This window comes from Amphichorda felina (genome assembly GCF_050947745.1).
Source record: "Amphichorda felina strain 45539 chromosome Unknown scaffold_4, whole genome shotgun sequence".
NCBI classification, from domain to species: Eukaryota; Fungi; Ascomycota; class Sordariomycetes; order Hypocreales; family Bionectriaceae; genus Amphichorda; species Amphichorda felina.
Genome location: NW_028145046.1, coordinates 1,487,265 through 1,515,180, shown reverse-complemented (window position 1 = coordinate 1,515,180; position 27,916 = coordinate 1,487,265). Strand labels below are relative to the sequence as shown.

Here is a 27,916-nt window from a genome sequence, read left to right as displayed (position 1 = left end):
CGTGCTCGTACCAAACATGTCCAGCCAGGCCCCTCAGGGTATCTAGTCATAGCAACAGGTATCGCGTTCCCCAAACACCAGAACACCAACAATGCGTCAAATCAGAAGAGCAAAATATCTCAGATGTCGTCAAGTTCATCCTCAAGGAAGCCCAGGAAAGATGAGCCTGGATGCGAGTCCCCGCAGCATGGACAAATGTCATCGTCCGAGTCCACGTCCGATGCCTCGTAGCCAGTGTAGCGAGAAAACTGAATCCAGGATCGCTTTGTGGAATCGCGGGAGGTAGGAACTCGCTTCCAAATAACAACATCTTCAGACCGCGTCGACTCTGGGTGACCGACCTCCTCAGGAGCGGAGGGCATAACTCCGATCTTGGTGTGACCCCGGCTGAAGATGGTATCGGGACTCATATCAAAATCAGAGTCTGACTCATCGGCCCGATCTTTCCACGCTCTGACAACTCGACTGCACCAGCTGGGGCCGCTAAGGGAGTGAAGTGACCCTTTCATGGGCTCAAAGAAGGACGCCACACCATCCAAGTACAGACCTTCATCCTTGAGCAAGCCGCTCAATTCGGCGCCGGCCTTCATACCCGCATCATCACGGGGCATTCCCGTAACTTGAAGCTCGTTTAGAGTACATCCGAACTCGTGGGAAGTAACGTCGTGGAATTCGGGACCGGAGAATGGTAGGAGGGAGTCGGAGAAATTGACCAAGTCCAGCCGCAAGGACGTCAGAGATGGGAGCAGCCTGGGGCGTGGGACTGATTTCAAGTGAAAAGATGGATCGTAAGGGGCGCGGAGCGCAGTCAAGAAGTCAACGATTTGAGTCCACGCATAAGACCGGAAGCCGCCACGGATGAGTGGCATCTCTGTCGGACGTTGATGGACCCTTAGCCTGATGTCCTTTTTGAGAGACTTGTGATAGAAACGTTCGAGCTTCTGCTTGCGAACTTGGTCATCGTAGTATCGCGCAATGATGCGGAAAGTGACATGGGTCATATGGTTGCGGTACTCAGGGTTCAGTTCCGCAAGGTTTCGGACAGCCTGGGGCGTGGTAAAGACAAAGGTGTTGGAATCCCAGAAGATTTTGGTCCCTTCCTCATGAAGGGCTCTGCAAGTGGCCAAGAAGTGAATCGCGACCTGGTTACCCCGAGACTTTTCGATGTCGGTAAGATTGCCAGTGGTGAGAGAAGACAAAGGATCGATGATCGGATGAGGGCTTGTCAGCGCAAATTTGAGAATCCGGAGAATAACCTCCATCGGCAGATGTGGGCGTCCTAGATCCATTGAAGTCATAGATGATCGAGTCTTGCGCCCGTTGGTCTGGCTCAGATGGGCCTGCGCCACGGATGACCAGGGAATGCCATTCTCGCGGAGAATGCGTTTGAGGCGCAAATTCTCCTCATTTAGGGAACGATTCGTGCGGCGCAGAGGGTTGTTGTAGGCAGCTAAAGCCTGGTCTTCTTTATCGCGGCATTCCCAAGCGAGAACGACCTCTTGAAGGTTAGTGCGGGTTTTCGAGACACTTGGCCTGGGGATAACGGACCGGGTCCAAAGCCATCGCGATAGGTAGCTCTGTTAAAAGAAAATGGGGAAACCTGGGCCTGACGATAGATAGGGAGAAGATGGTTACAATCGAAAACGAAATCAGAAAACTTGATGAATGGTGCGTGGCCGGTTGCGGGTGATCAGTGCGGCACGGAAAGCACAAAAGGCATCGGGAGAGACGGCTCGACAGCGTCGCTGCTGTAATCCTCCTTCCGGAAGCGAAAACTGCGGGACGATGAGATCAATCAGTCTCAAGCCAAATATGGATCACGACACAAGGAGAAGAATGGCGGGTGGGCTCGGACGGGGCAAATGAAAATGAGGGAAGTGAAGAGAAGTTGACGCAGTGAGAGTTGAGTGAGAGAGAAATGGGCGCTGTGGCAGAAGGTAAATTGGTGGAAGGCAGGAGAGAAGGTTGGAAGGAGAAGGGAGGTCGAGACTCTGCACAAACACCTCACTACGGCAGTCACCACCAGCCGCCCAAGGTGAAAGCGAGGTGAGGCTTGGTTGCTTTGGCTGGAGGTTAGACGGGAAACAGCAGGCGTTGGATGATCCACTATTACTGGATTCAATGAGTGAGTCTTGGGGCAGGAGGGAACTGCGGCCAGAAACTCAGGCTTCAGCGCAAGCTGAGAGATGCTAGGAGGCAATACTGCCTGAGCAGCAAGCGCCACCATCAGTAGCTTGCCGACCTGGCAAACAGGCATGATGCGACGGGACTTTCCTGCACACCTCAGTTGGTCAACCTACCTTATCCAGATAATATCGAATGCAAGAGCAAGTGCCCCGCACATGTGAAATAAAATGGCCAACACCGCGAGCCCATCTACCGGGTACCGCGTCCAATCTCAATCAACCGTTTGCCACCGTTTTGCTCTGGTTAACCTAGTACTTAAACACTGTACGGGTATTAGCATTACAGCCTGAAATATTTAACTGCCAGTTTTGATCTACTCTAGGTACTAATGCCAGCCTTGATCATCTTAAACCATTTTCTATTTTAAGTGTATTACTTAGTACTATCACTAGGTACTCCGTACTAGTAGTAAGGTAATCCACAGCCTCTTTGTCCCTGCCAAGGTGCTCCACTAGATGTAGTCACATCTTTCTTTCAGCTCCAGTGGCGAAACGCTGCGATGGCTATGTATGGAGTACCGCCTTTCCATCGGCGATTACCTCGATCTCTATGTTTAATCACAGATTATGAACCTTCGGGGCTTGAGACACCGTCCTGAATGAGAGGGGCCGTTCTCAGCTACAATGCACTCATTTGTTGCCTTACATATTAGACTCTACGATGACTGGAGTCGCGCCGTGACAACGTTTGACGTCATGGCGACTGCTCCTCGTACCAGGTACAGTGGTTTGTTGCCGACTTGACGTTGTTTCAGTAGATCTATGATGATATAGGTCAGGCGATGTGAGGTAATCTCATGCATACTTTTTCCGTCAAAAGGAGCCGGGGGCCCTCGCGACTCACGATGTCCCAGCCAACCCTGTTCTAAACGTTCGCAGAATCAGTAGCCTGTCAAGACGAACAACTCTTCTCCCATCCATAATGTCCTTTTCCAACACCTCCACTGGCGATAAGCCCGCCGACCCGTATAAAAAGGCCAACGAGGATCAACCTGACCTCCAAACAAAAGTCAATGAGCTGGTCGACTTCATCACCAAGGCCAAGTTTGGGATGATGACTACGCACGAGTCGGCAACCGATAACCTCGTTTCACGATGCATGGCTCTGGCCGCAACTGTATGCACTACTGTGTTCTACAAATATGACCCCCTACTAATAGCTGCAAGGAGACAAACGGCATTGACCTGTTATTTCATACGAACACCGAGTCTGGAAAAACGAACGACGTCTCGGGCGACCCCCATGTCAACGTTTCATTCATGAACTCCTCGGGAGAGTGGGCCTCAGTGGCTGGCCAGGCCAGCATCGTGACCGATCGATCTCTTGTCAAGAAGCACTATACCCCCACCCTGAAGGCCTGGCTCGGAGATCTCGGCGACGGGGTACATGACGGTTCTGAGAACGATCCTCGTATTGGCGTCATTCGTGTCAAGATGAACACCGCTACCTATTCTCTCGTCTCTAAGAACATCTTCACTCGTGCTGCCGAGGTAGCTACTGGTGCCGTCACCGGTAGACCTGCCGCGATCAACCACCTGCGAGAAATCACCGCTGCCGAAGTCAAGGAATGGAGAGCTACGCACTAGTATACAGTAATGGAATGGATTTGGGACTGGAACAAATTGCACTAGGTGTATCAAATTGCTGGCACGGAAATCATGCGGCGTTATGTAGCTTCAATATCAAACCTCACTGTTGGCCGTACTCAGACTTCCACAACCGTTCCCACTTCTCCTTGTCCACCGCGAACTGACGGACAAAGTCATGTTCTAGCTCGTGTGTTCTCCGCCCCAGCAACACAAGGCTGTGGAGTGGTGGGCCGAGCTCTTCGTCCGTCGAGCATAGTTCCTCCAGAGTTCCAGCGACAAATTTCTCCGTCTTCCCTCCCACCCGGGCGGCGCCAATGGCCAGACTGTCCCGAGTATAGACACCTTCCTTGCGCTCGTCCTCAATCTCGATCATTTGCTGCGCACATTGTCCAACTGTCATATATCGTGGCGGCTCGTAGATCATCCTTCCCCTAGCCATGTTCTCGAGGCTCTGTTCCTTGACCTTGATATCGACCAGCACCAGCGTATGCAGACCAATAGAGCGGTTCTCTTTTATGCGGTCGTAGAAAGAAGACGGCTTCCACGAATCCGTGAAGAAGACCATGGATACTGTTTGGCCAAAGTTGTACAGCTGCAGCCCGCAGGCGCCGATTCCAGACAGGATGGAGGCATTGGGGATCGTCCGGACGGGAATATTAAGCTCTCGGGCTCGGAGAACGAGATCAGTGTGAGTTGTTGCCCTAGATACTTGTTAGATATCAGGCGCCTAGCAGGGATACGTCTCCTACGAACCCGAAGGGGTCTCCGACGACGAGGAATGCGACGTCCTCGTTCTGGGCGTTTCTCAGTATTTCGTCGCTATTCGACTCGACCATCTCACGGTCGGCAATTGTTATCGAACGTCCATAGTAAGCTTCCTACTGAAAGTCAGCGTTAGCTCTCAGGGAGGTATGCTGTCAATAGGAGAGTTATACCAGCACAGACTGGTTCACAAGCAGGATGCTAGTATATGCCTCGAGGTAGACCCTCGAAGCAGTCTTGGCCACCTCAAGGCCCTTGACCGTAATGTCCGTCTCGTCCGAGAGACCCAGTCCTACGAGATACAGCATCTTGACGACGGCGGTGCAATGATGGGAATGGGGGAAAATTTCCTCCTCCGTCAACTGCGATGGGAGAAATGCCCCGCGGCGGGGTACTGAGTACCCTTTTAGTGCCCCTTGCGCCGCTACACCTGCAGGACGTCATGGGCGGGCGCTACCTACCCCTGCCTCTCCGACCCATGGAAGACGGCCCAAGTTTTCTAGACCTGTCCCGTCTCCATTCCATCGCCACGTCCTTCAATCATCAAACTCCGCATCCCCCCTGACCATGGCCGACTCCAAGAAGGGCGGCGCGTACGGCGCGCCCGCAGGCGACACCGATTTCCGAAAGAACTGGGACCTGGACGAATACGCCGCCAAGGCCAAGGAGCGCGAGGCCAAGGAGAAGGAGGAGAGCAAGGCGCGCTGGGAGGCCAAGGCTGCGGGCAAGAAATACCACAAGCCGCTGACGGGCGACGAGACGTACACGACGGCGCGACGCAATGTCATTGACCTGACGGCCCAAGTTGGCAAGACACAACTCGTTCCTGCGGGAGCAGGCGTGGGCAAACGCGGACGCAGCGCGGGCTTCTACTGCGAGTCCTGCGACCTGACGTTCAAGGACAACCTGCAGTTTGTGGAGCATCTCAACACAACACAGCATCTTCTCAACACGGGTCAGACGACCGAAGTGCGACGAGCGACTGCGGAAGAAGTGATTGAGCGGATCAACTACTACGTGCGGCGTAAGGAGGACCTTGAGAAGGAGAAGGCGACGAGCTTGCACGACAGGCTGCAATTGCGCCAAGAAGAGACCGAGAAGGAAGCCGAGGAGAAGAGGAGAAGAAGGAGAGAGGACGCCGCAAAGAAGAAACTTGAAAGGGAGAAGGCAGAGAAGATAAAGACGGAGTATGGCGAAGATGTGCGGATCGAGGGTGAGCATGACGAGGAGGACATGATGGCCCAGATGGGAATTACGGCCTTTGGATCATCGAAGAAGTAAGCTTGGGAGATCTTGGATGTCTATAGCATGATACCCCACGGCTTGGATTTGGACGTCGAAACCGTACACTATTATCTCGGATCTGGGGCGTGTGAGCCCGTAGCAATATGCAAAGGCGTTTGGGAATGGGAGGCGTTGGTAGTACAGAAATGCAACGGAAAGCGCAGTTCCATGCGGGTGAACTTTCTGGCTTGAATTGTTTCCCAGGTGCAACAATTGGAAGCTTCAAAGGCAACTACTATCACGAGCTTCATCTTTTGCACACGGTGGGGGTCTGTTGGCTAATGCCGGTTGCACCCCGCCTTCCTTCCTGACCCCCACCATAAACCCGTCTTCTTCTAACCTCGTTCCGTCGCGGCCTTCCGAGACATCCAAGACTTCTCTCTACTCGACAGCAAGATCCCAAGAGCTTCCCAATTGACTATCCATCTACCTGCATGCTCCACGTCGTATCGGCATTTTGACTACAATCCCTAGCCGGACTAGACTCGACCGTCACACCTCCGTCACAATGAGTGCGGGCTCCGCAGCTGCGTCGCTGCTTCAGCGCCAGCTTAAGGACATACAGACCAGCAAGGATCTCCAGGGCGTCTCATGTGGCCTCGTCAGTGACGACAATCTCTTCGAGTGGGAGGTCATGCTCATGATCAACGACGACTGCAAATACTACGGCGGTAAGGGCTCTCCCTTCACTAACCCCAACCCCAACCCCAACCACAATCCCCAGCCCCCGGCCAGAGTTCTCTCGTTCTAACCATCGTCACTCTAGGAGGCAACTTCCGCGCAATAATGGTCTTCCCGCTGACATATCCGCACATGCCCCCTTCGCTGACCTTCCTCTCCCCGATACCCTTCCACCCCAATATATACCCAGACGGCGTCCTCTGCATCTCCATCCTGCACCCGCCCGAGGAGGACTCTACAGGATACGAGCTGGCAGCCGAGCGGTGGAGCCCCGTCCAGAGCCCCGAGACGATTCTCGTTAGCACGATAAGCCTGTTCCACGACCCCAATACGGAGAGCCCGGCCAACGTCGAGGCCGCAGTCTTGCTGCGTGAAGAGAGGGAGGGGAAACATAAGGAGTTCAGGAAGAGGTGTCGGAGGTGTGTGAGGGAAAGCCTAGGGGAAGATTAAGATGTTTACCTAGGGAGAGGGAGAGGGAGAGGGAAGTGCTTTATCAATTCTATGCATGAATCACCCCCCACGGCGCAAGTCTATTGGATTCAGCAGTATATCAATACCACTAGGTTCATGAGGGCTCAGACGGGGCCTAATTATTATTATCTGCTTGCCTAGTTCTGCTCGACGACGCCAATTATTTTTCCGACAACCCGATCCCACTCCGTATTCCAGCGGAGACTTCCTTCACGAATCGCTCCTTTCTTTAGCTGTGCTAGTTCGACTGTGCCGCCAACTCCCAGTAACCGCGTCAGTATCCCCGTCAGCTGATCTGCCGTCTCAAAGCCGCAGCCGTTCTGGCCCTCCTTGATCAGCTCTCCGAAGCTCTCAAAAGCCGAGTACGCAGCCACGGGGAGTCCTGCGCCAAACATGTCCACCACCTTCATGGGCAGGTCGACGCCAGAGCTCGATTTGTGGAGCGAGATGCCTAGGTCAGCGCACGCGAGGAGTGAGGCATAATCGCGAGTTGAAAGCCATGCTGTCAGGATGCGGATGCCGGGGAGACGTCCTTGGCCCTCAAGTTCTTTGATCTTGTCAATGTACGCCTGCTTCTGAGGTCCTTTGCCAGTAATGATGGCAATGATCGGCGCGGGACCGTCGACAGCCGAAGAACTTGCCGAATCCGGGTCGGCATATTTCATCAGAGCCTCAAGTAGCAGGCCAAAGTCTTCATCAGCAGTCCAGGAGGTACTGCTCACAATCAACCGGACGGTCCTATCAACGATGTTCTTGGCGTCCTTCTGGGTTTCTGGTAGTCGTGAGAGAAACTCTAGTCGACGATTCGCCGAGATTATAGGCTGAAACGTCTCGGCGGGTCGGTCATGTAAGGTATACACCGGAGTCTTGACCTTGAACTGTGGGCCCTTGAGTTGACGATTCATGGCATCAGTGACAGCCAAGTTGGCATCTCCCAGACGCCGGCCGAACCCTTTCTCATACCAGCGGTAGAGAGGTACAAGAGGCTTCAGGACAAAAGTTTCTCGAAGCAGAGTGTGTCCGTAGTTGTGCCAGTCAACGAGGACCTTGGTTCCACGGACCCAGGAAACAAACATGGCCACATGGAAAGTTGGTATCGAAGGAGGGTTCTGAGCTTCGTCAGCAACCAACTTGGTATTCTGATGAAAAACCACCCACCTGAATTATGATCCACTGCGCAGGCGGAGTGGCGTACATGAGGTTGTAAAAGAGGGTGCAGAACTGATGGATGACTTTGTAGGGGATGGAAAGGAGAGGGAGTGTCCCCCATGCAATCCATTCTGGCTGCGGAGTGAGGGCGTATAGAGAAACATTGGGATTTCCGATGAGTTCTGGGTGCCGGGCCGTCTCTTTGACGATGTCAGCTTGCCGTCCCTTCAAACGCTGACGGGAAACACTCACCCTTGTAACCGATGAGGTCTACCTTTCTACCGTGGCTGGCGACACTGATGCCATGGTACTGCATGCGAGGACTGCGGCCAATGTCGCCCACGACCAGGATCTGGATGTGCTCATCCTCTGGTTTCTCTGCTGGGACGTATCGCGTGGGTATGGCATCGCGTGTCTTCCTGACCAGCCAGGCGCCAAAGGTGACGAAATATCGTAGGGAGAGGATAAAAAAGGCACCCGCTAGCACGGAGAGAAGAAATGAGGGCCACATAGCAATGACCCCGAGTGCCAGAGGCACCGATCACTTTCACGAGGGGTGGTGCTGGGGTGAGGTGAAGTTGGAACAGAGCTGTGAGACAGGTTGCGAGATAGATTTTGAGTGGCTGCGTGTCCTCCACAGTGACGGGGCGCCACTCTCCCACCAGCTGGTATTACTGGCAATAAGACACTGGTATCCATAGATTCAACTCAAATTCACCCAGTACGCACATTCGTCCTTCCGCCATTTTGCACAAGAGTTGAAGATGGAACTCTACAAAGCGTTACTTCAAATGTAGTGCACCGAAGAAGGGAGGCACGAAGCCGTCTTGGCCGCGTTCTGATCCCTGGGAACGTTTCCCCTAAAACGCGAGGATTGGCGGGATTACCGGGCGTGGCGGGCGTGGCGGCGGCGGACGGTTGGCTCTTAAATATCTGGCCGTTGGAACTTGGCTACACTACCTAATATTATGTGGTCAGTGCTGAACGGGCGCCTTCGTCATCCCGACCTGCAGCCTCAGAGCATCTGATCCAAAGGCCATGCAGGACGGCTGCGGGAATGATGGTGAGGTTGTTGTTGTGAGACACTATTACGGTATTACCAAAGTCCCGGATGTGAGGCGCAGACTCGAGAATTGCCCAGGTGCCCAAGAAGTGCTCAGATGGATCATGGATGGGTACGTAGCATCCGTCAGGGACCAGTGGACGGCTAGCGTCTTGGGAAGGAGCAGGGGGCGACCTGAACGAGCGGTATTGGCGGGGAAGAGACACCAGCTGATGCCCAGTGGGCAGCACCCAAGGCTCCTCGTACAGGGGTAAGAGGTCCTGCTAAGGTCTTGGATCAGCACTCTGTTGATATGGCTGGTGGACACCCAGTGAAAAGCGGAAGGTAGAGCCGCCAGTCCGCCACCTCCTCAACTCTAGTCCTGAGGTGCCCTTCATCTCGACCTGTCTCCTCGCCTCTCCTCGTCCCTCCTCGTCTCTCTTCATCGCTCTTCATCGCTCTTCATCGCTCGTCTGGAGCGATTCATCTCTTCTCCTCATCATTTTGGATATTTCTGGAAAGCCCAACTTCCATCACCTCACCCCCTATCTTCTTATCGAACCCCGTCGGCCATTATCGGCGCTCTCGACTCCACACGCTGTCTCTCTTGTTCGACCACTCAAGAGGCCAGCAAGTGAGACGTTCCTGGACATTTCGAACCTTTACAATCCGCACGAAAACCTATTAGTCGCGACCGCGTTTACGAATAAGGGGTATTCGATCTGGAGATTCCAGCCCATGATACCTCAATTGGCCTCGAGGGAGCCCGTGGTTCTCCCATCATAACCCCGAGCCTGACTCGGGTGGATCCGACCCCATTCTTTGGCTCCTGCATTCCAGTTCCTCATCATGGCCTCATCATATGCGCTTCCCTCCTCTGCGCTGCCCCATGCGCACCAGCACCACATGCATTCGCACGGGCACTCGCAGTCCCAGTCGTCGGCCAAATCATGGAAGTCGTCCATGTCCAACGGCGGTCTTCACTCGCATCCCGAGAACGAAGACTCGGACCATGAGCGCAGCTATTCACATTCACGACCCTACACGCACGGCCGGACGAGCTCGCATGCCTCGAATGGCTCGAATACTAGCGTCTCGCTGTCGAGCCGCAAAGCGCCGCCGCAGGCCCTAGACACACTGAACGGATGGACGAGGGAGACGACCGCAGGAGGGAAGAGTGTCATAACACCCTTGACAGAGACCGTCTCGACGCCACTATATTCGCCCTCGAGGCCACATTATCATCAGCACAGCCATCACCACGATCACAATCACGATCATGCCCATACGCACGACCATGATCATCATCACGATCACGCCCATACGCACGACCACCACCATCACGGGCATCATGACCATCACAACCACGATCACAGCGCCGAGAGGTCTATGTTCACGAGGATGTTGCTTCCGTACACTGCCTCTTATCCCCTTATCCACGCAATCATGACCGAGAAAGACTCGAGACGAATATTCTATTTCATGGGGTATGTTAGGCATTGGGCCGCGCTCAGGGCTACTTGCTAATGATGTGTCGAACAGCCTCAACTTCTGCTTCATGACTGTCCAGGCATTTTACGGATATGTGACCGATTCTCTGGGCCTACTCAGTGACAGCATCCACATGTTCTTCGACTGCGTCGCGCTACTCGTGGGGCTTCTGGCAGCCGTGATGAGCAAGTGGCCACCTAGCCAGAGGTTTCCTTATGGGTTTGGCAAGATTGAGACCCTGAGTGGCTTTGCCAACGGCATTCTCCTTATGTAAGGAGACACGATCGAACTTGATTTTTTTTTAGATCGTCGGTTACTAACTTCTTCTAGGCTTCTTAGCGTGGAAATAGCTTTCGAGGCGTTCGAGCGAATCTGGGAAGGTACCCAAACGAAACGACTCACCGAGCTGTTGATTGTGAGCACCCTTGGACTGTTGGTCAACCTGGTGGGCATGGCAGCCTTTGGCCACCACCACCATCACGGCCACGACCATTCTCATGGGCATGACCACGGGCATGGTCATGGGCACTCTCATGAAAAGCACGATGGTGGGTGTGGCGGGCATGAAGGACATGGCCACGACAACGAGAACATGCACGGTATCTATCTGCATGTATTGGCAGACACGCTTGGCAGCGCATCGGTCATTGTCTCAACCATATTGACGAGCTTCTGGGGCTGGGCTGGCTGGGACCCGTTGGCGTCCTGCCTAATCGCTGCGCTCATTCTACTATCGTCGCGACCCCTGGTCGTATCTTCGGCGAAGCGACTGCTGCTTGGCGTGCCCGAGGACACGGAGTATAACCTGCGTAATACGCTGGGCGGCATCCTGCAGCAGCGTGGTGTGGTGAGCTACGCAGCACCCAAGTTTTGGATGGATGACCGCAGCGGTGGGGACGCTGGGGACAAGCTCCTCGGAGTGGTTCACGTTGTCGCCTCGAAGGCAGCTGTGCTCGACGATGTACGGGACCGAGTGAATGATTATCTCGTCAAGGAGGGCGTCTCGGCCGTGATACAAGTGGAAAGGGAGGGTGACAACTCGTGCTGGTGCGGACGAGGTCGGAGCTCGATGAACGCGCCTCTGACGCCGAGGCCCTTTTAGATTGGGGATGAAAATAGTCGGCCACAGCAGGCGAAAGTTGGATATGCTTTGGAAAGCAACTAGAAGTGTTTCATTTTTTCCCCGAGCTCCTGTGAGGGGGGTCATAATCGGGCGGGCACATATATATGTATATGGTTGTTGTTATTTATTACTGGGGGTGGGTTGAGGGAAGTGGCACACATAGGATATTTTGCACATGCATGGATTTGGACTTGGATACACATGTTGCTGAGGATATTACTGTACGATGTACATAACTAGTTTGGAGGCGGGATATATTATGACGATACCCTTCTGATGATGGGATTTCACATGTCAGAGTCTCCCACTTGCACTAGTGCCCACTGCCCACTGCCCAGTGCCAGAGACGTGGGTCAGCACTCGGATGGAATTTCAGAGTCGTGTTTGCCAGGCCGGGGTTCCGTAGAGGTCATCCGCACTGGGACTTGGTAATTTCTACACAGGCAACAGAGATTCAGAATGTAACTACCATGTACGCGTACCTGGCACCAGCCCCGGCATCTTCTCCAGAGGCGCACTAGCCGACAGCCTTGATAGTTGCGCCACAGAGAATGGAAAGCTGCAACGTCGGCAGCGTCGCGTCCAGCCTCGAGGTTCCCAAGGTTGGCTGTTCCAACTTCCGAAATGGACCCGCGGGGATCCTCGGCCGGCAATTCGCGGGGGAACATGGGGGAGGCAGCGGAGGCTTGCTTCCAAAGTTCCACCCAACGGCCCAGCGCCCACTGAAACAGCCAGGAGTCAGCAGACGGCACTGAATGGCTCCAGTGGCTGCTGAGCCCCGCTGTCGCCCACACAGCAAACAGCCGAAGCCGAGGCTCTCAAGTCTTTCTTGCACACGCTAAAGGCCGTGGTGCAGTGACGGAGGAGCGCTCCCTCGACGGCTGCCCACCACCAGAGGGGGACGATCCTCCCAGGGGTCACGTTTGGAGAAACTTTCTTGTTCCCTTCTCCAACTTCGGCTTATCTTTCTCACGGTACCATATACGCGTGCTTTCGACGTCCCATTGCCTGCTTTCTGTCGGCCTTTCCTTCGAGTTTTGCCTCCTTGTCTTGGAACTTGTGCACATTCGCGTCGTCGCTGAGGAGAGGCTGCGACCTTTCTCGACCGGAAGGATCGCCATCGGCTTGTGACGTAGCGGCTGGGGTAGTTTGGATCCCCTGCGCACACGGTCAGGAACTGCGGGAACTGTTTCCTGGGAGAGAATTTCTCGACGATTTGCAACACCGAGCGGTTCGGTCCATTGAAGGACTCGAGTTAGACTACAAGCATCTCTTTCGAGCGACACTCAGCCCAGCACAGCGCATCACCCTCACCCACACCTCTCATCACCACCACCATCGCCCTCTTACCTACCGCCAGGTCACCCGCTTCCCTCCGACCGAGACCACCACCACCTCAGGTCCTATAACGCTTCCTAAACCGCCCATCACCCCCCTTGGTCCCATCCTCCTCCCCTTCTCAAATCACACTCCCAGGCCCTCACAATGTCCACATCAAACGCCCCCGCGCCCACCGCCGAGGCGGTCGTCGACAAGCTGCCTCACAAGCCCTCCAAGGACGAGGCCAAGAATGCCTTCGCCTCCCAGATCCGCGCCCTCGCAGCCGGCGGCTTCGGTGGCCTCTGCGCCGTTGTAGTCGGCCACCCCTTTGACCTCGTCAAGGTCCGCCTCCAGACCGCCGAGCGGGGCGTCTACTCCTCCGCCATGGACGTTGTCAAGAAGAGCATCGCCCGCGATGGTCTGCGCCGCGGCCTGTACGCCGGCGTGAGCGCGCCCCTCGTCGGCGTCACGCCCATGTGTACGTTGCCCCCACCGCAGATACCCGTGCCTCCTCGCTAACCAGCCGCCCCCCAGTCGCCGTCTCCTTCTGGGGCTACGACCTCGGCAAGCAGATCGTCTCGGGCATCTCCACCGTGGGCCCCGACGGCCTCAGCATCGGGCAGATCTCCGCCGCCGGTTTCTTCTCGGCCATCCCCATGACGGCCATCACGGCGCCCTTTGAGCGCGTCAAGGTCATCCTGCAGGTCCAGGGCCAGAAGAAGCTGGGCCCCGGCGAGAAGCCCAAGTACAACGGCGGCCTCGACGTCGTGCGCCAGCTGTACCGCGAGGGCGGCCTGCGCAGCGTCTTCCGCGGCAGCGCCGCCACCCTCGCCCGCGACGGGCCCGGGTCGGCCGCCTACTTTGCCGCCTACGAGTACATCAAGCGCGAGATGAGCCCCAAGGACCCCCACACGGGCAAGCCCACCGGCGACCTGAGCCTCATGGCCGTCACCTGCGCGGGCGCCGCCGCGGGTGTCGCCATGTGGATCCCCGTCTTCCCCGTCGACACGGTCAAGTCGCGCCTCCAGACCGCCGAGGGCAACGTCACCATCGGCGGCGTCATCCGCGAGCTGTACGGCAAGGGCGGGCTCAGGGCCTTCTTCCCCGGCTTCGGCCCCGCGCTGTCGAGGGCTGTGCCCGCCAACGCCGCCACCTTCCTGGGCGTCGAGCTGGCCCACCAGGCCATGAACAAGACTTTCGGCACGCTGAAGAAGGACGACTAGAGGGGGGATGTAGAAGCGATTTTTGTGAGTATGGGGGATGAGTGCAGAAGTTGTTGTCTTTTGCCTACGATAGACGGGGTCGATTTTATGCATAGAAGAACTAAAGAAGCATGCATACCGTACATATGTCTTCCTGCTTTGGGACCAAGGCAACAAGGTATATAGATTATAAAAAAAAGTGATTCACCAAATCCTTTTATCCACAAGTCCTATATATCCGGACAATATACTAAACATCGCTGAATCGCTGGACAAAGTAGTTCCATAGCAGCTATTAATGGTTGTCGATCCCGTTTCCAACCCCTTTTCCTTCGAGTTGCCCGCTAATGCGATAAAGATTTGTATATGCAAGTTTCTTCCCGCTTATGAAGAAACAACCATGATTGCTTCATGTTAGAAAATTCACACCAGAAGCCAATATTCCTGGTCATCGGTTCTGCTCGTTAACCGTCCAACGTCGCTTAGTATGGCTCGTGTCGCGGTTTCGCTCCGCTTCACCGGGCGGCCTCGGCTGGCCCCATAGACCACCCAGCCCATCCCCGAGCTGAGGAATGGGCACCTCCTCCGGGGTCTTACCCCCTCCCCAGTTGGTCTGCAGCTTTATGGACCCCGGGAATCTTGGTCCATTAGAAGGCTCCCTGAATGACAGCCCAGGTCTCTTCCCGAGCGCGCCAGATGCTACTGGTTCATCCTGCGCAGTCTGGGTCTTGAGGCGCTTCTGGTCAAAGTCGGGGAAATTGTAGTCGTCCTTGTCTGAGTCACCAGAGCCATCATCCATGAGCCTAAGCGATGAGGGAGTCGGCGCCCAAAGACCAAGCGACGGGGGCCCTGAGCTTCCCGGCACGGTGCCATTTGTGGCTCCACTGTTGTTATCAAGGCTAGAGAGGACCCCAATCGAGGACACAGCCGGCTGTTTAGGTCCCGCCTTTGATGATCCCGAGTCTCGCCGCTCTGACGCTCCCGTCATCGCTGCGTTGGCGGATGTGCTACGGCTGGCAGCCATCGAGAGAGGGTCCGAGTACGTGAAGGGCCCCAGGCTCAGCCCAAGAGAGCTGCTAGGGGCCGGCGTACGACCTCGAGCACCATGATTCCCGCCGCTCTTGACGTTAGCTGTGGAAGAAGACCTCGATGATACAGGTGTAGAGCCAGTAGAGCGGAGGTGCTCTGTGCTCGCCGAAAGCTTAATATCGTAGAGCTTGTCCACAGGGACCAGGGGTGCGGCCCCAGGGTCTCTTGCCTTCTCAGCATCCCGCAATAGGCCGTAGTCAGCATCCGTCTTTCGAGACGCCATGGTGATGGAGGCGATTCCCACATCCATCAGAACCGGCTGATGGGTGATGGCTCCAATCAAGGCATTGCATCCTGCACCATGAGACACGACGATGATGACCGTCTCTACCTCTTCATCCTCAGCGGGGGTCTCCTGCAACTCATCGACCCCCCGACTCGGAGCCATTGACAGGATTCTCTCTGGTGATTCCGCATTGGCATACCAGTTGAGCATCTTTTTCAAGCCCCCTCTAAACCGCTTATGCATGGACGTCCATTCCTCGCCTAGCGTACCGTTATCGCCAAACTCCAAAGGCGGTCTTGTCGAGTCCCATTGGTAGTCGACCGCCAAACACTCGTCCCTGGCGTGAGCGACAAAGCCATCAGGTATCTTGCCCCCACTTGAGACTGCATAGGTCGGCCGTGGAGCTCCATAGCTGTTCTTGTCTCCTGGCTGGCCAGGAAGCGCTGCAGACATAGATGAGGTGACAAATGTGCTCTCAGCACCAGCGGCCAGAGAAGGCGTACGGTCTGGCGACCCGCTCCACAGGGATGTCTTACGCGACGGCTGTGGAGCAGGAGAGAAATCCGTGTAAACGCTGTAGTCCTCGCGCTTCAGGAGATCGGCCTTAGCAGTCCCGAGCATCAGAGACGAGCTAGGAGGGGGTGTAATATTCTCGAAATATTCGTCGCACAACCATTCGCCCAGAAACGAGTCTAGACGAAGTATGGAGGAGCGGAAGTTGTTCTTGGTCTTGCCCGCGGGCGTCGGAACGGAGATGAGGAGGTCGGAGGGATGGAGCGAGGACTCGGGCGACGCCTGAGCAAGACCAGAGCTTATACCGATCGAGGTCTGTATGCATCGTAGGAAAGGGGAGCTATGGATGACCACCTTGAACCGCCGGCGCTTGCGCTCCGGGTTGGAAGCGCCGCGCGACGACTCGGCCTCGGTTTTGGCTAGCTCAAGGTAGTTGCTAATCTGATTGCCGACCTGCCTGGCTTGTAACCAGCCGCCGTAGGTCAGAGGAGGGTCGTATGGGGTTGGCGACGTGAGGTGCCATCTCTTGTCGGCTGCGTCCAGACGATTACCGTGCCTAAGGAAAGGGCCGTTAGCGATATGGTGCGCGGCGGTGCCCAGGTTCTTCCGAGCATTACGAACCTGACGACAAAGAGGAGAGAGGGCAGGCCAGCCATGTTGATCGCTGGCAAGAGCGACAGCTTTGACAAGCTGTCAGCCCCTCGAGGGATGGCGGGTGTTTATACGTCTGGAGAATGGTCGCAATACCTGTACTCGTACAAAGCACCGGTCGCGGGAGTCGGGGAGACTGCAGGCAGGCGGGGATCGGCAGGCAAGCTGGGATGACTCCGTCCGGGCCGGAGAGCAACAGCAGAAGGGGTCAGCGACTGCTCGCCGCTATGATGAGTTCTCAGCGCAAGGGGTTATGGGTGCAAAACGGTGTCGCCAAAGGGTAAATCAAAGGAGAGGAATGCGCGTTGTGTGATGAGATGGGCTGATATCCACTGGCAATGTCAAAGCTCGGAGAAGGAGACGAGGGCGGGGGGTGGTCAGATCAGGATGTGAGGTCAGGTTGGCAGCAGTTGTACGGATAGCAGGGTCCCTGGACTTTCTACAGCAGGGGTACCTTGGTGGGTCGTTGTGGCTGTACTTTATGCATATCGCGACTTGGAGCTTTTCGCAAAGCGCGAGAGCGACGAACGGGACGCTGTGGAGGGTAAATAGAGGGGTATTTGCCTCATCATCATGGAATCGAACCTGTGAGAAAAAGCTGCAGAAGCAAGACAAACGTTTATTAGGGTGAGAGGTTTCGCGGGTAAGTGTGGTAGTACTCCCGTACGTAGCAGTAACAGTAGGATGGCGCCGGTGCGACATCCCGCTTCTACCAAAACGGGTAAAAAGGCCACGACCAGTCTGGTGACGCTGGATCCAGTCACATGGTGAGAGGAGCCTTGTCGTGAGCACTGGCGAGCATGTGATTATGCAATAAACTTTTTATTAGTCACCATTGTTTCTGGGGCAAGCAGCGGCTTGGGCCTGTATAATAATACTGCCTTGCAAAGTTCAAGCTCCGACTCTCCGAGTGCTCGCCAACAGCAATTGCGAAACACCGAAGTCGACGAGACCATTGCTGCATGTCCCCATTCATTCTCCCCTCTTCCATCATCCCACGTGCGCGCTTTACCAGGGTCCTGCCTCCGCTGCGTTTCACGTTACGCGCATACATACCTCCGTTCTTGTTCCTGTGCGGTTCGGCATTGGCTATTACTACTATGTAGTACTGCTACGTAGTGCTGAGAATAGAAATCATAGAATGTTGTCCTGTCCATCGGGAGTCGGGCGGTCGGCGGTGGGACGACGTGATCGACCAGTCTCACATTCTCTCCATTCTCCAGGGCAATCCGAAAGCCGACGGCGACCCCGTTCTCAAGCGTGCGCTCTGTATTCGCAGAGTACCCAGCATATTCATCATTTTGGATACCTCAGCATTGTCACCTTCTAGGCAAACATGGAGCTCACATTGCGCAATGGTCAAATTCAGGCATCCATGCATGTGTGGGAATGACGCAGGCTGGAAATTGTTAGTACTACTTGGTACTATCCGTAGTGCCAGGGGGGCTTACCATCACAGCCACAGTGTGAAATCCCCGGATTTGTAAGCCCAGGACAGGACATCGCTCCTATGACCTCCCGACAACAACCTTCGAACGCGGCGTGGCTCAACCACAAGCGCATCGCCATGCCCCTGTTGGCATCGCATTCCTAACCTCGCGATTTGTTGCGACACCACTAGACCAACCCCCAGCTAAGGCGCCAGGATACCGCCTACCATGCTACCAAACATGCGCCTGGTGGCCCTCGTGGCCACAGCTCTGCTAGGCATCGCCCTCGCTGAACACACGAGTAACTGGGCCGTCTTGGTTGGCACCTCGCGCTTCTGGTTCAACTATCGCCACATGGCTAACGTGCTGGCCATGTACCGCACCGTCAAGCGCCTGGGCATTCCCGACTCCCAGATCATCCTCATGCTACCCGACGACATGGCCTGCAACCCCCGAAACTCGTTCCCTGGCACCGTCTACAGCAATTCCGACCGCGCCGTCGACCTGTACGGAGACAACATTGAGGTGGACTACCGGGGCTATGAGGTCACCGTCGAGAACTTCATCCGTCTACTTACCGACCGCGTTGGCCCCGAGATGCCCCGGAGCAAGCGTCTACTCACCGATGATCGGAGCAACATTCTGGTTTACATGACGGGGCACGGTGGCGATGAGTTCCTCAAGTTCCAGGATGCAGAGGAAATAGGCGCGTGGGATCTAGCGGATGCTTTTGAGCAGATGTGGGAGAAGAAGAGGTTCGTAAACCTCCCTTATTCCGTCAATTCCTGGTGCCCCAACTGACCCCCCGCAGGTACCACGAGATCTTCTTCATGATCGACACTTGCCAGGCGAACACCATGTTTAGCAGGCTCTACTCTCCCAACATTATCGCCACAGGCTCCTCCGAGCTCGACCAGTCGTCGTACTCCCACCATGCCGACAGCGACGTTGGTGTCGCCGTCATCGACCGATTCACGTACTACAACCTCGAATTTCTCGAGTCCCAAGTCAAGGACATCAACAGCCAAAAGACGCTAGGAGACCTGTTTGACAGCTACGACATCAGCAAGATCCACTCGAACCCAGGCATGCGGTACGACCTGTTCCCGGGCGGTGACGAGGCCGCCCGCAGCCGGCTGATCACCGACTTCTTTGGAAACATCCAAAACGTTGAGGTTGACCGCACAGGGGATTCAAAACTAGACGAGGAGCTCCTCGAACTCAGCAAGACGATTGCCGTGCTGCGCAAGAAGGCAGACGAGCAGGAGGCTGCCAGCAACCATACCGCCACCAGCATGCTGGCCAGCGTGCCCACAGAGGCCGCCAAGAAGACCCGGGGGGCTACCGCTTTGACAGATGACAGCTGGTGGACCAAGAAGATCATTGGTGCCACGGCTCTCGTCGGATGTGTGGCACTATGGGGTCTAGGGTCGTTCTTGGAATCATAAATGATGAATCTATGCAGCATGCAACATGCAACATTGTATGGCTTTCTGATGGCCAACTCTTAGAATGCTCGCACCAGCAACGGTATACATAGACTATTGATTACCAGGTCGCGCACATCCATCCATCCAAAGGACCCGTCGGTTACCCTTATGACCCACACAGCCTGAAAAGACGGTTATGGTATTACTACGCATCAACTCGGAAGAAGTAAGCCGGCCTCACATAAACCTGCGGACATGAGGGCATCATGGGTAGGAAATCGGTGAAAGGGAGATACCAGAGCCCCAAAGAATAGAAAGGGAACCATTTCCCCTTGCCCCTAGCCTTATTTTGGGCTGGACTATGCTACCTACAGCTCAATGAGGGAATGTTATGTTCCTAGTGTCTTAGTCAGCAAGCATTCCGGAAACCTCGAGGCAAGTGATGCTTCACCAAATTCACCTTCAACCAGCCAGCGCCTACCTTAGATTTTATATGAACACCCAAACGCATTGTTCAAATCCCAACTACAACTACTCTCACATCTCCGTGCGTGACTGTATATGAACGAATGAAATTTGACGCCATGGAATGACATTTGACCTCGAAATTTTCTGCTGGTATCGAGGCTGGTCACAGCCATGTATCGTTCTCAGGTGAGACGACTGTTTGCCTGAACCACTGGCCTCATCCTTCACCACATGTATACTAATCAACCCCTAGATCCGACCGCTCAAGTCCCTGCCACTGAGATCGCGCCCGCTCACCTCCCACGCGCTCGCCTGGTCCTGCGACGGGGAGCTCGCCGTCGCCACCGATGACACCGTCTACATCTTCTTGCCAGAATACCCAAGCCCCGGCACCGACAGAGATGCTGCCGTTAAGGACGTCACGCAGAGCCAGTTTTCTCTGTCTCTGAACGCCACGGGCATTTTTCTGCCGTTGTCACAGGTCAACACGCAGCTCTGCGCCTTTGCCGGCATCCGCCTGCCCCCGCCGGGCACCGAGGACGCCGACGAGAGCGTCAACAGGTCGTCCGTGGATGGGTGCCAGGTTACGGGCGCCGGGGGGTCGATATCCCAGGTCGTCAGGGTGGAATGGTCGCCCAACGGCCTGGGCGCGAACCGGCGGCCTGTGCTGATGCTCATGACTACCAACGGCGAGCTGTTGGCGCTGGGCGAGTACACCGACCCGCAGTCGACGGTGGCCTCTGGCCTGCGGGCGAGGAACACCAAGATGTGGAAGATCCTCTGGGGGCTTGGGGCGGGCATGCCGATCCCCGCTGAGGACCACGAGGGTGCCTATCGGACCATGGACGAGCGGATCAAGTCCTTTTCGTGGGCGAAAGAGATCTCGCCTGGAAGGGCGCTACTTGCTTATATGACGGACGAGGACGATGTCGTCATTATGAGCGTGCAATACTTTACGCAGCCTGGTTCGACTGCGCAGACCTCCAACGACTTTGTCTGGCAAATCCGCGAGGTGGCTCGATTTGATGCCGCGGGCCCCCATAGAGTGAGTAAAATCCAAGAAACCCGTCCCCCCAGAACTCTAGTCTTACACATTCATAGCCAGTTGATGTGATGGATCCCGACTATGTACCCAATGGCACTCCTTTCTCGTTGAAATGGAGTCCTTGGGTGCCGTCTGGTGACTCACGTATAGCGAGTCTAGCATTCATCTCAAGCAATTACGTTGGTTTCCGCAGGATAGCCATTCAGGGGGGTTGGGAAAAGGTTCAAGAACCTACGGTAGCTGTGGAGGATTCAGACACGACAGGAATTTGCCTATCCCTCTCCACGGATGCCTTCGTAGAATGGGAGGATGCGGTAAGTTTGACGCTTGACCCCGGGAAACGTTGCTGACCCGAGCAGGTTTGGGATGACAGTGGCTCCAAGTTTGCCCGAGGAGTCATCTGCAGCCCCTTTGAGGTGACTCCATTCCAAGTCGATGTCCTTGGAGCATCTCGTCCACCACTGACGGAGCATTCCACATCGGACTGCTCTACGGCGTATCCCAAACATTGGTCAACCAACCCCATCGCTGGCAAGTACATTCCAGCGCCATCTAGAGAGGACAGACCTAACTGGCGTTCTAGGGCTCATCATCCACCGGCCGGAGCCCGGCAGCAAGCCACCTGTACCCCTTTATTCCGCAGTAAGGGCCTCTGTCACAGCGACGAACCAGGATTGGTTCGAAACCAATCTCCCACCAACCTCAAGCCTCATACCCCCATGGGCTCAGAAGATTAGACAGTCTTCTCAGCGATTAGTACCCAGGGAAGAAGCCCTAGAGGACCCTGACGAGGGTTCGGAATCTGACGAGACGGACGATGAGTTTCAAGAAGAGATCGCGTCTAGCATCAAGATCCACCCATACCGCTTCCGGTTCTGGGGAATGGCATCTTCCCCCGGAGACGGCTCAACGGTTTGCCTCATCTCCAAGTACAGCACCCAGCTCCCCAGTCGACGGGGATTCTCCAGGCTCCTCTTCGGATCCTGCCCCATTGAGCAGCAAAATGCTGCCGACAGTCAAGCAGTACTGGCAAATGACAGCCTTACTACGGAAGGACAAATGTGGGAGTGGATGTACGGGGGTGGGGGCCAGGTCCCCGGCGCGACAATACCGGAGACGACAATCACAACGGATCCCGAATCCCCGTTACAGGCCTTCTTCAACAGCGTAAAGGCCCAGCAAAAATGCGCCTTCTGTGATCAGGAGCTCCAGAACGACGGCACGGAGGCCAGATGTCCCGAAAACCACACATTCGGTATGCTCCACAGCCTCTCCCCTTTTCCTCTCCAGCTGCTGCGTCTATTTAGCAGAGAGCGTCTAACGTTTCGGTTCCTTAGCTGCCTGCTCATCTTCGGGCCTCGCAATTCTGGCCCCCGGCGTATCTCGGGTGTGCGCAGTATGCCAACGGCGATGTCTCAAGGATGCAGAGCTGAGGAAGCTTGCGGCCGAGTATATCGGACCAGACCAAACTATACCGCCCTCCGGAGAACTATGCGGCGGCTGCGGAGGCAAGTTTGTTGCCTGAGCGGTAAATTTGGATAGATATCAGACTCGAGAAGGAGAAAAGATACTGCCTGTTGTACATTATCGGTAGTTGATTCAATTGGTACATGGTGCTCTAACTTTGTGGTACTGAATTATCGCCACCTTCTTCACTGGATGGCCATTGAACTCACAGTAACTCTGCAGGCGTTCCAAAGACTGTGTGTGCTTTCGAATGATCTTCATTCCTGCATCTGCCCTAAACACTACTGCTACTTCGTCTGTCATCAACTTTCGCTAGCGATCATATCCGACGGAGCCGTTTCGTGCCCCCCCTGCCGCGTCCTTTCGGCACCACATGCTCTTAGGGGTTTGCCCCCCTTTATACCACAACAACTGACGTACATTATGAAGCGAAGCCCAATGAATAAACGAGCGACTAGCGCCAGACTGACAAGCCTTGTACACAATGTCAAGTTTGATCTCCTCCCAGGAGGAGTGAGGCTCTCATTCGTTTGCCAGGTTACCCCAGCTTGCCACATACATAATTCATGTATGCCCAATGAGTTTGAAAGCGGGAAAAAGTTGCCGTAGTCGGCAAAAATAAAATAATGAATCAGCGAGCGTCAAGAAATCCCTATCCAAGGCGCCAAAAAGAACTCCCCAAATGTTGCCCGAGATAAACCAATGCGGCGCACTACCCACACGCTCTTCACAGCGAACACAACGTAACAAACGCCTTTTACCCATATATCAGAATTATTGCACAGGCACCCAGTGTCGCAGATGCCAATTATGATTAATCAACGAATGCAAGCCTCCGGATCTTCACATCGCCATACCAGGTGGAGGGGCAGACGGGGCGGGTCTCGCCCCGGGGTTCATGGGGCTGGGGCCGTGGCTCTTGCTGCCAGCGCGCGCCCGTCCTGCAGGTTGGCCTTGGGCTCTCGGCCCGGGGGACTGAGCACGACCGGACGCGGGGCTCATTGGCCGACCCATCGGAGATTGTGTGCGGTACGCACCGGGTGAGGATGGCCGATCTTGAGGCGTCATAGGCCGTTGTCCGGATCCGGGTTGGTATGGCCCCCGAGCTGCCCCCTGAGGGTTCACAGGAGGGCCGCGAGCACCACCCTGAGCGGGTCTTGGCTTGACTGGGCGAGTTGAAAGGCAAGTCCGGGGTACGACACCTTGTCGGGACCTGTCCAGCCTGATGCACAGTGCCTAGAGAGGGATTAGCCTGGCTTTCTTGTTACAGGAGGAATGGATTGGTTCTTCACTCACCCATCCATCGTCATACTCGTGGAGAAGTCGGACAAGCTCGCCGGCCTTTAGTTCCATTTCGTCTTCCAAGCTGGGCGTGAAGTCGAGTTGCACACGATGAACGGAGGTATTCTTGGGGCCACCGGCGGCAGCAATAGCGGCAGCGCCGCTCGACGGCGCTCCGGGCCCACTGCCGGCGGCATAGGAGGACATGCTGAACTCGGTCCCTGCCGGGCTGGGGGGTCCCCTCGACTCGGGCAACGTGTAGTCAACGTTCCTAGTTCCGTGCCCACGCATAGATGTTTGGCGACCAAGAGTAAGGGGCTTCGTGTTCCTATCAGGTGTGGGAGGGGCATTGCGTGAATGCATGCTGTGCTCCTCCGTGATGGGAGACGCAGCACGCTCTGCTTGGTTACCGAACGGATTCGAAGGGTGAGTACTCTGGCTAGTTCCTGGGCGGCCAAAAGGCGAGGGGCTTGGCGAGGGACGCCCAGGCCCCATGGAGAAGCCAGGGTCACGACTGTTACGCTTATCGGAATTGAAGTTGGGGAAGAACTGGGTAACAGGCCGGAGGCTCAGGCGCGGAGTCTTGCTCCGATCTTTCATCGGCGGAGGCGGGGCAGCTCCCACGGGTATGAACTTCTCCTCACCACGTTCTACTCCTCCCTTCCTGCCCTTGCGTCGGGTACAGACAAAGTAAATAATAAGACCAATGAGTAGGATTCCGCCCAGGGCACCGAAGGCGATACCGGCCTTGACGCCTGCACTGGTATCGCCGCCACCAGAATCGTCGCCATCGGAGGGCTTGTCGGAATCCTTGGTCGGAGCACTCGTAGGGGCCGTCATGGTTCTGTCGCCGACAATGTTATCCGTGGGCGCCATGGTAGCTTCTCCAGTGGCTTTGGCGATTTCTGTGCCGAGGGCACCAGTCCGAGTAGGCTCTGAAATTGCTGTAGGTACCGCATTGTTGCTACCGCCTCCATTTTGCGGTGATTTCTTGACCAGTTCTACTGTGAGGCCCTCATTTGCCCCTTTGACATCTCGGGGAGGGTTGACGCCGTCGATAATATCGCCAACGGTGTCCACGAGGCCCCGCTGGGCATGTGCGTGCCTGTGTGATAAAGGCATCTTTTCGTAATGCGCGTTCGTTCGCGTTCGTATTTTCCGCGTGTCTGGCGTTGAGGGGAATTGATGCCAAGGACTTGCGGTTCGTCGTAGAAGGGATCGATAAAGGTGAGATAAAGGGGATCCAATAAAGGGATGACGGTTCGAGAAAGGAATGATTGCCGTTGCTGGACCAGATGCCAAACGAGTGCTTAAGCCCCTTGGGCCAGGTCAAAGACCCTGTGGTGATGGGTGCTCGACGTGTGACTGAATTTCGTCCAACGGAGGAGGCGTCGAGGTGGAGGAAATGGCGGCGTAGAAAGGAATGGACGAACTGATACCAACGCGCATGAAGAGACTCCCTCGTTCAGGCGGAACCTAGCGCATCATGTGTCTGGCGACAAACAAGCGTCCTTTGTGTGGTTTTAGGGCAGCTCAACCCGATTGAAGGTTTGAAGGTGGTGATTGTGAGAGAAGGGGAGGTGGGCGGATGGGCAGGAAGCGGAGAGAGATGAGCAGGCGGGACGTACCTGCGTCGTACCTTGCGACAAGCGGGTGGACGAACCCACCAACATCGAATCTGAGCGAGCTCATCCCTACCGAGTAGGTGTCTTGGCCCTCCTGGTCCTTGGCTGGCCAGGTGCCCTGTACTCGTACCTACCTCCTTTGGGCGCTTTGGGCACGGCGCCTGCCAAAGTGTCCTGCCGCTTTACCTCTCCTGCCTTTTCTTTGCCTGCCTGCGCTTGTGCACGGAGATTTGTGTGATTGTGGGCTGACAGGCGTCACAGGCGATGCACAATCCAGGCACAAGGGCGCCAAGGCAGCTGACAGGAACGATCCGCCGTTCCTGCACCGTCTTGTGCAGCACTTGTGCCGAATGTGTCTAAGAATGTAACGTGCACAATCCTACCAGACAATCTCAACAAGGGAAATGCGTGCTTGGCGCTGCCGCTCGGGCCAATGGCGCGACGCGGGAAGACCAGGAGAGCTTGGCGTCCGTGCAACGCATGGGATTGCCAGGATTGTATGCGAATTCTTATGCAGGAGTTCCCCAGACAGCTGTTTGCCCGGCGATCGTAATTTCGTGGACGGCGTCTGACGTCGACAGCCCGGCTGGGGCTTGCACTATCCAGGTTGGGACAATACGCATACCAAATACGGAGTCCAGATATTATGACCAGTAGCATCCATAATGATAATTACAGTAATACACAGCAATGACCGTATTACATACGAGTGAAATCATCAGAAGAATTGAAATATTCCAAATTACCATGTACTATATATACATGGTACAAGAAGAAATGACGCTACCCTAGCGTCCGTGCGCCAACGCTCATCTCCACAAGTTTCTCCCGCGTAAAGTCCCCTTTTATAGTATCCGCGTCCGGACCTTGAAGAAACTCCTCTATCTCTTGGATGATGGTCTTTTCTGACGGGAGAGAATCCAGGGGGGGGGCATTTCCTCATGAGAAACATGGAGCAACCAAGACCGTTTTGTCATCCAGCCGTGAGCTCCCTTGCTGAAGCAAGAGTCGATGACCAAATCCTGCCAGTCAATGTCGGGGTCCGATACAATGGCCCTCATGTCCGATGCAACCGAGACGCCCTGCACTGGAGAAGCTTGGTCGGAAACTAGAGAAGATAGGTGCGCCACAAAACTCTGGCGATCCTAGCCCAAGGCCATTCGGATCGGGCGGAATCTTGCCAACGACCAATCGATTATACTAGAAAGCGGCCCGTCAAAAATCACTAAAATGCCCTCTAGGAGACTATAATGCGCACCCTGTGATGTTGTACTCATGGTCGATGATGATCTTGTGCGCCGCGAGGCCCCCATGTGAGACGGCAAACAGCGTGGTTTCATTCGAGGGATGATAGTGGCGAACCAATGCCCGATGGACAAAGCAACTCTGAAAGTCGAGTTCCGGCAGCTTCCCGATAAGTACACGGGCGATCTGGCCATCAATTATTTCGGTCAAGTATCGTTGGGCTGTAATCCCTTAGCCTGGGACCATGTTAGCTAAATACCAACCATTACTATGTGCTACTATATAGAACAAGTATAGAACAAGGAAACTCGGGAGTCGAACGTGATTCTTTAGTACACTCGACTAGCTCTAGTTAGATCTGGACGAGCTGACGAAGGACCTTACTTCGACGCTCAATTGACACCGTCGGAGTCCACTCCAGGGCATCTCCGTGTACCCAGGTCATGACCAAGTATGGGTGTCCGACGGGATTATCAAAGCCGGTGTCACCTCCGGTCAACTTTGGCGACCAGAGAAACCCTGTATTGTTGAGCTTCTTCATGAGAGCCATCTCATCGTGAACAATACTCGCGATAGAGCTGGTCGGCAGGGTCTGGTGCACCGGAATGCGGACGGCCCAAGGGTCACCATCATCATCTAGGAACTGGACGGCGTAGATCTGACACTGGCCATCCTGGATAAGCTCCTTGTCCGTGCCGAAGCACAGTGAGGCCGGGGCACCGTCGCTGCGCAGCGCAGAAGCAACAGCCAGGATCGACGAGGCGGGAAAGTTTGGCCGGACTATAGTTACAAGTTATTAGATGGCCTTACTCAAGCACATGACTCTAATTCAAAACTCTTCAACTTTGGGAAGAGGACCAGCAGTTAAATAGGAAGTATGGACATCTCATGGACCTACTGGATACCTAGTTCCCTCCTTGAGAGCCCCATGGCAGCAAGGCGACTCAAGAGTTCATAGTAACTGCTGGCAGCATTCACTACTGTTCACGGCGCCGTGAATTTGCGGCAGGCAACTTACAGACAAGAAGTTACACTTCTGCGCCACTGTGTGACTCCGATCAGCCCTCTATTGGCTTCCAGTGTCTCTCCGTTGCTTAGATGCCTGCATGCTCCCGATTGACACAAACCTCGCAAACAACAGACGG

General features: G+C 55.3%; 13 protein-coding genes across 13 annotated transcripts; 7 read left to right on the top strand and 6 right to left on the bottom strand.

Annotated features, from left to right (window-relative positions):
• Nucleotides 1-119: 119 nt before the first annotated feature.
• ACO1O0_004252 (uncharacterized protein) lies at nt 120-1,720 on the bottom strand (the record flags this gene model as incomplete). The annotated part of the gene is made up of 2 exons (XM_083193693.1): nt 120-1,577; nt 1,712-1,720. The coding sequence occupies 2 exons, from the start codon at nt 1,718-1,720 to the stop codon at nt 120-122; spliced, it is 1,467 nt and encodes a 488-aa protein (XP_083050641.1).
• A 1,388-nt stretch (nt 1,721-3,108) lies between these two features.
• BLI3 (uncharacterized protein) lies at nt 3,109-3,773 on the top strand (the record flags this gene model as incomplete). Its single annotated transcript, XM_083193692.1, has 2 exons — nt 3,109-3,303; nt 3,354-3,773. 2 exons carry the CDS (start codon nt 3,109-3,111, stop codon nt 3,771-3,773), a joined length of 615 nt encoding a protein of 204 aa, XP_083050640.1.
• Nucleotides 3,774-3,876: 103 nt separating this feature from the next.
• DPH5 (diphthine synthase) lies at nt 3,877-4,846 on the bottom strand (the record flags this gene model as incomplete). Its single annotated transcript, XM_083193691.1, has 3 exons — nt 3,877-4,477; nt 4,530-4,654; nt 4,712-4,846. The coding sequence occupies 3 exons, from the start codon at nt 4,844-4,846 to the stop codon at nt 3,877-3,879; spliced, it is 861 nt and encodes a 286-aa protein (XP_083050639.1).
• Nucleotides 4,847-5,105: 259 nt separating this feature from the next.
• SNU23 (U4/U6-U5 snRNP complex subunit SNU23) lies at nt 5,106-5,819 on the top strand (the record flags this gene model as incomplete). The annotated part of the gene is made up of 1 exon (XM_083193690.1): nt 5,106-5,819. The coding sequence occupies one exon, from the start codon at nt 5,106-5,108 to the stop codon at nt 5,817-5,819; it is 714 nt and encodes a 237-aa protein (XP_083050638.1).
• Nucleotides 5,820-6,330: 511 nt separating this feature from the next.
• ACO1O0_004248 (ubiquitin-conjugating enzyme/RWD-like protein) lies at nt 6,331-6,953 on the top strand (the record flags this gene model as incomplete). Its single annotated transcript, XM_083193689.1, has 2 exons — nt 6,331-6,493; nt 6,694-6,953. The coding sequence occupies 2 exons, from the start codon at nt 6,331-6,333 to the stop codon at nt 6,951-6,953; spliced, it is 423 nt and encodes a 140-aa protein (XP_083050637.1).
• A 158-nt stretch (nt 6,954-7,111) lies between these two features.
• On the bottom strand, nt 7,112-8,634 carry ALG1 (chitobiosyldiphosphodolichol beta-1,4 mannosyltransferase; the record flags this gene model as incomplete). Its single annotated transcript, XM_083193688.1, has 3 exons — nt 7,112-8,083; nt 8,133-8,323; nt 8,376-8,634. 3 exons carry the CDS (start codon nt 8,632-8,634, stop codon nt 7,112-7,114), a joined length of 1,422 nt encoding a protein of 473 aa, XP_083050636.1.
• Nucleotides 8,635-10,611: 1,977 nt separating this feature from the next.
• MSC2 (cation efflux family-domain-containing protein) lies at nt 10,612-11,758 on the top strand (the record flags this gene model as incomplete). The annotated part of the gene is made up of 3 exons (XM_083193687.1): nt 10,612-10,652; nt 10,708-10,926; nt 10,987-11,758. 3 exons carry the CDS (start codon nt 10,612-10,614, stop codon nt 11,756-11,758), a joined length of 1,032 nt encoding a protein of 343 aa, XP_083050635.1.
• Nucleotides 11,759-13,264: 1,506 nt separating this feature from the next.
• CRC1 (carnitine:acyl carnitine antiporter) lies at nt 13,265-14,322 on the top strand (the record flags this gene model as incomplete). Its single annotated transcript, XM_083193686.1, has 2 exons — nt 13,265-13,577; nt 13,634-14,322. 2 exons carry the CDS (start codon nt 13,265-13,267, stop codon nt 14,320-14,322), a joined length of 1,002 nt encoding a protein of 333 aa, XP_083050634.1.
• A 427-nt stretch (nt 14,323-14,749) lies between these two features.
• Nucleotides 14,750-16,785, bottom strand: ACO1O0_004244 (uncharacterized protein; the record flags this gene model as incomplete). Its single annotated transcript, XM_083193685.1, has 2 exons — nt 14,750-16,685; nt 16,751-16,785. The coding sequence occupies 2 exons, from the start codon at nt 16,783-16,785 to the stop codon at nt 14,750-14,752; spliced, it is 1,971 nt and encodes a 656-aa protein (XP_083050633.1).
• Nucleotides 16,786-18,438: 1,653 nt separating this feature from the next.
• GPI8 (glycosylphosphatidylinositol anchor biosynthesis) lies at nt 18,439-19,658 on the top strand (the record flags this gene model as incomplete). Its single annotated transcript, XM_083193684.1, has 2 exons — nt 18,439-18,965; nt 19,022-19,658. The coding sequence occupies 2 exons, from the start codon at nt 18,439-18,441 to the stop codon at nt 19,656-19,658; spliced, it is 1,164 nt and encodes a 387-aa protein (XP_083050632.1).
• A 621-nt stretch (nt 19,659-20,279) lies between these two features.
• Nucleotides 20,280-22,678, top strand: ACO1O0_004242 (uncharacterized protein; the record flags this gene model as incomplete). Its single annotated transcript, XM_083193683.1, has 5 exons — nt 20,280-20,294; nt 20,362-21,153; nt 21,210-21,467; nt 21,904-22,408; nt 22,491-22,678. The coding sequence occupies 5 exons, from the start codon at nt 20,280-20,282 to the stop codon at nt 22,676-22,678; spliced, it is 1,758 nt and encodes a 585-aa protein (XP_083050631.1).
• A 1,063-nt stretch (nt 22,679-23,741) lies between these two features.
• On the bottom strand, nt 23,742-25,023 carry ACO1O0_004241 (uncharacterized protein; the record flags this gene model as incomplete). The annotated part of the gene is made up of 2 exons (XM_083193682.1): nt 23,742-23,833; nt 23,913-25,023. The coding sequence occupies 2 exons, from the start codon at nt 25,021-25,023 to the stop codon at nt 23,742-23,744; spliced, it is 1,203 nt and encodes a 400-aa protein (XP_083050630.1).
• Nucleotides 25,024-27,123: 2,100 nt separating this feature from the next.
• Nucleotides 27,124-27,591, bottom strand: ACO1O0_004240 (uncharacterized protein; the record flags this gene model as incomplete). The annotated part of the gene is made up of 2 exons (XM_083193681.1): nt 27,124-27,551; nt 27,582-27,591. The coding sequence occupies 2 exons, from the start codon at nt 27,589-27,591 to the stop codon at nt 27,124-27,126; spliced, it is 438 nt and encodes a 145-aa protein (XP_083050629.1).
• Between the last annotated feature and the right edge of the window lie 325 nt (nt 27,592-27,916).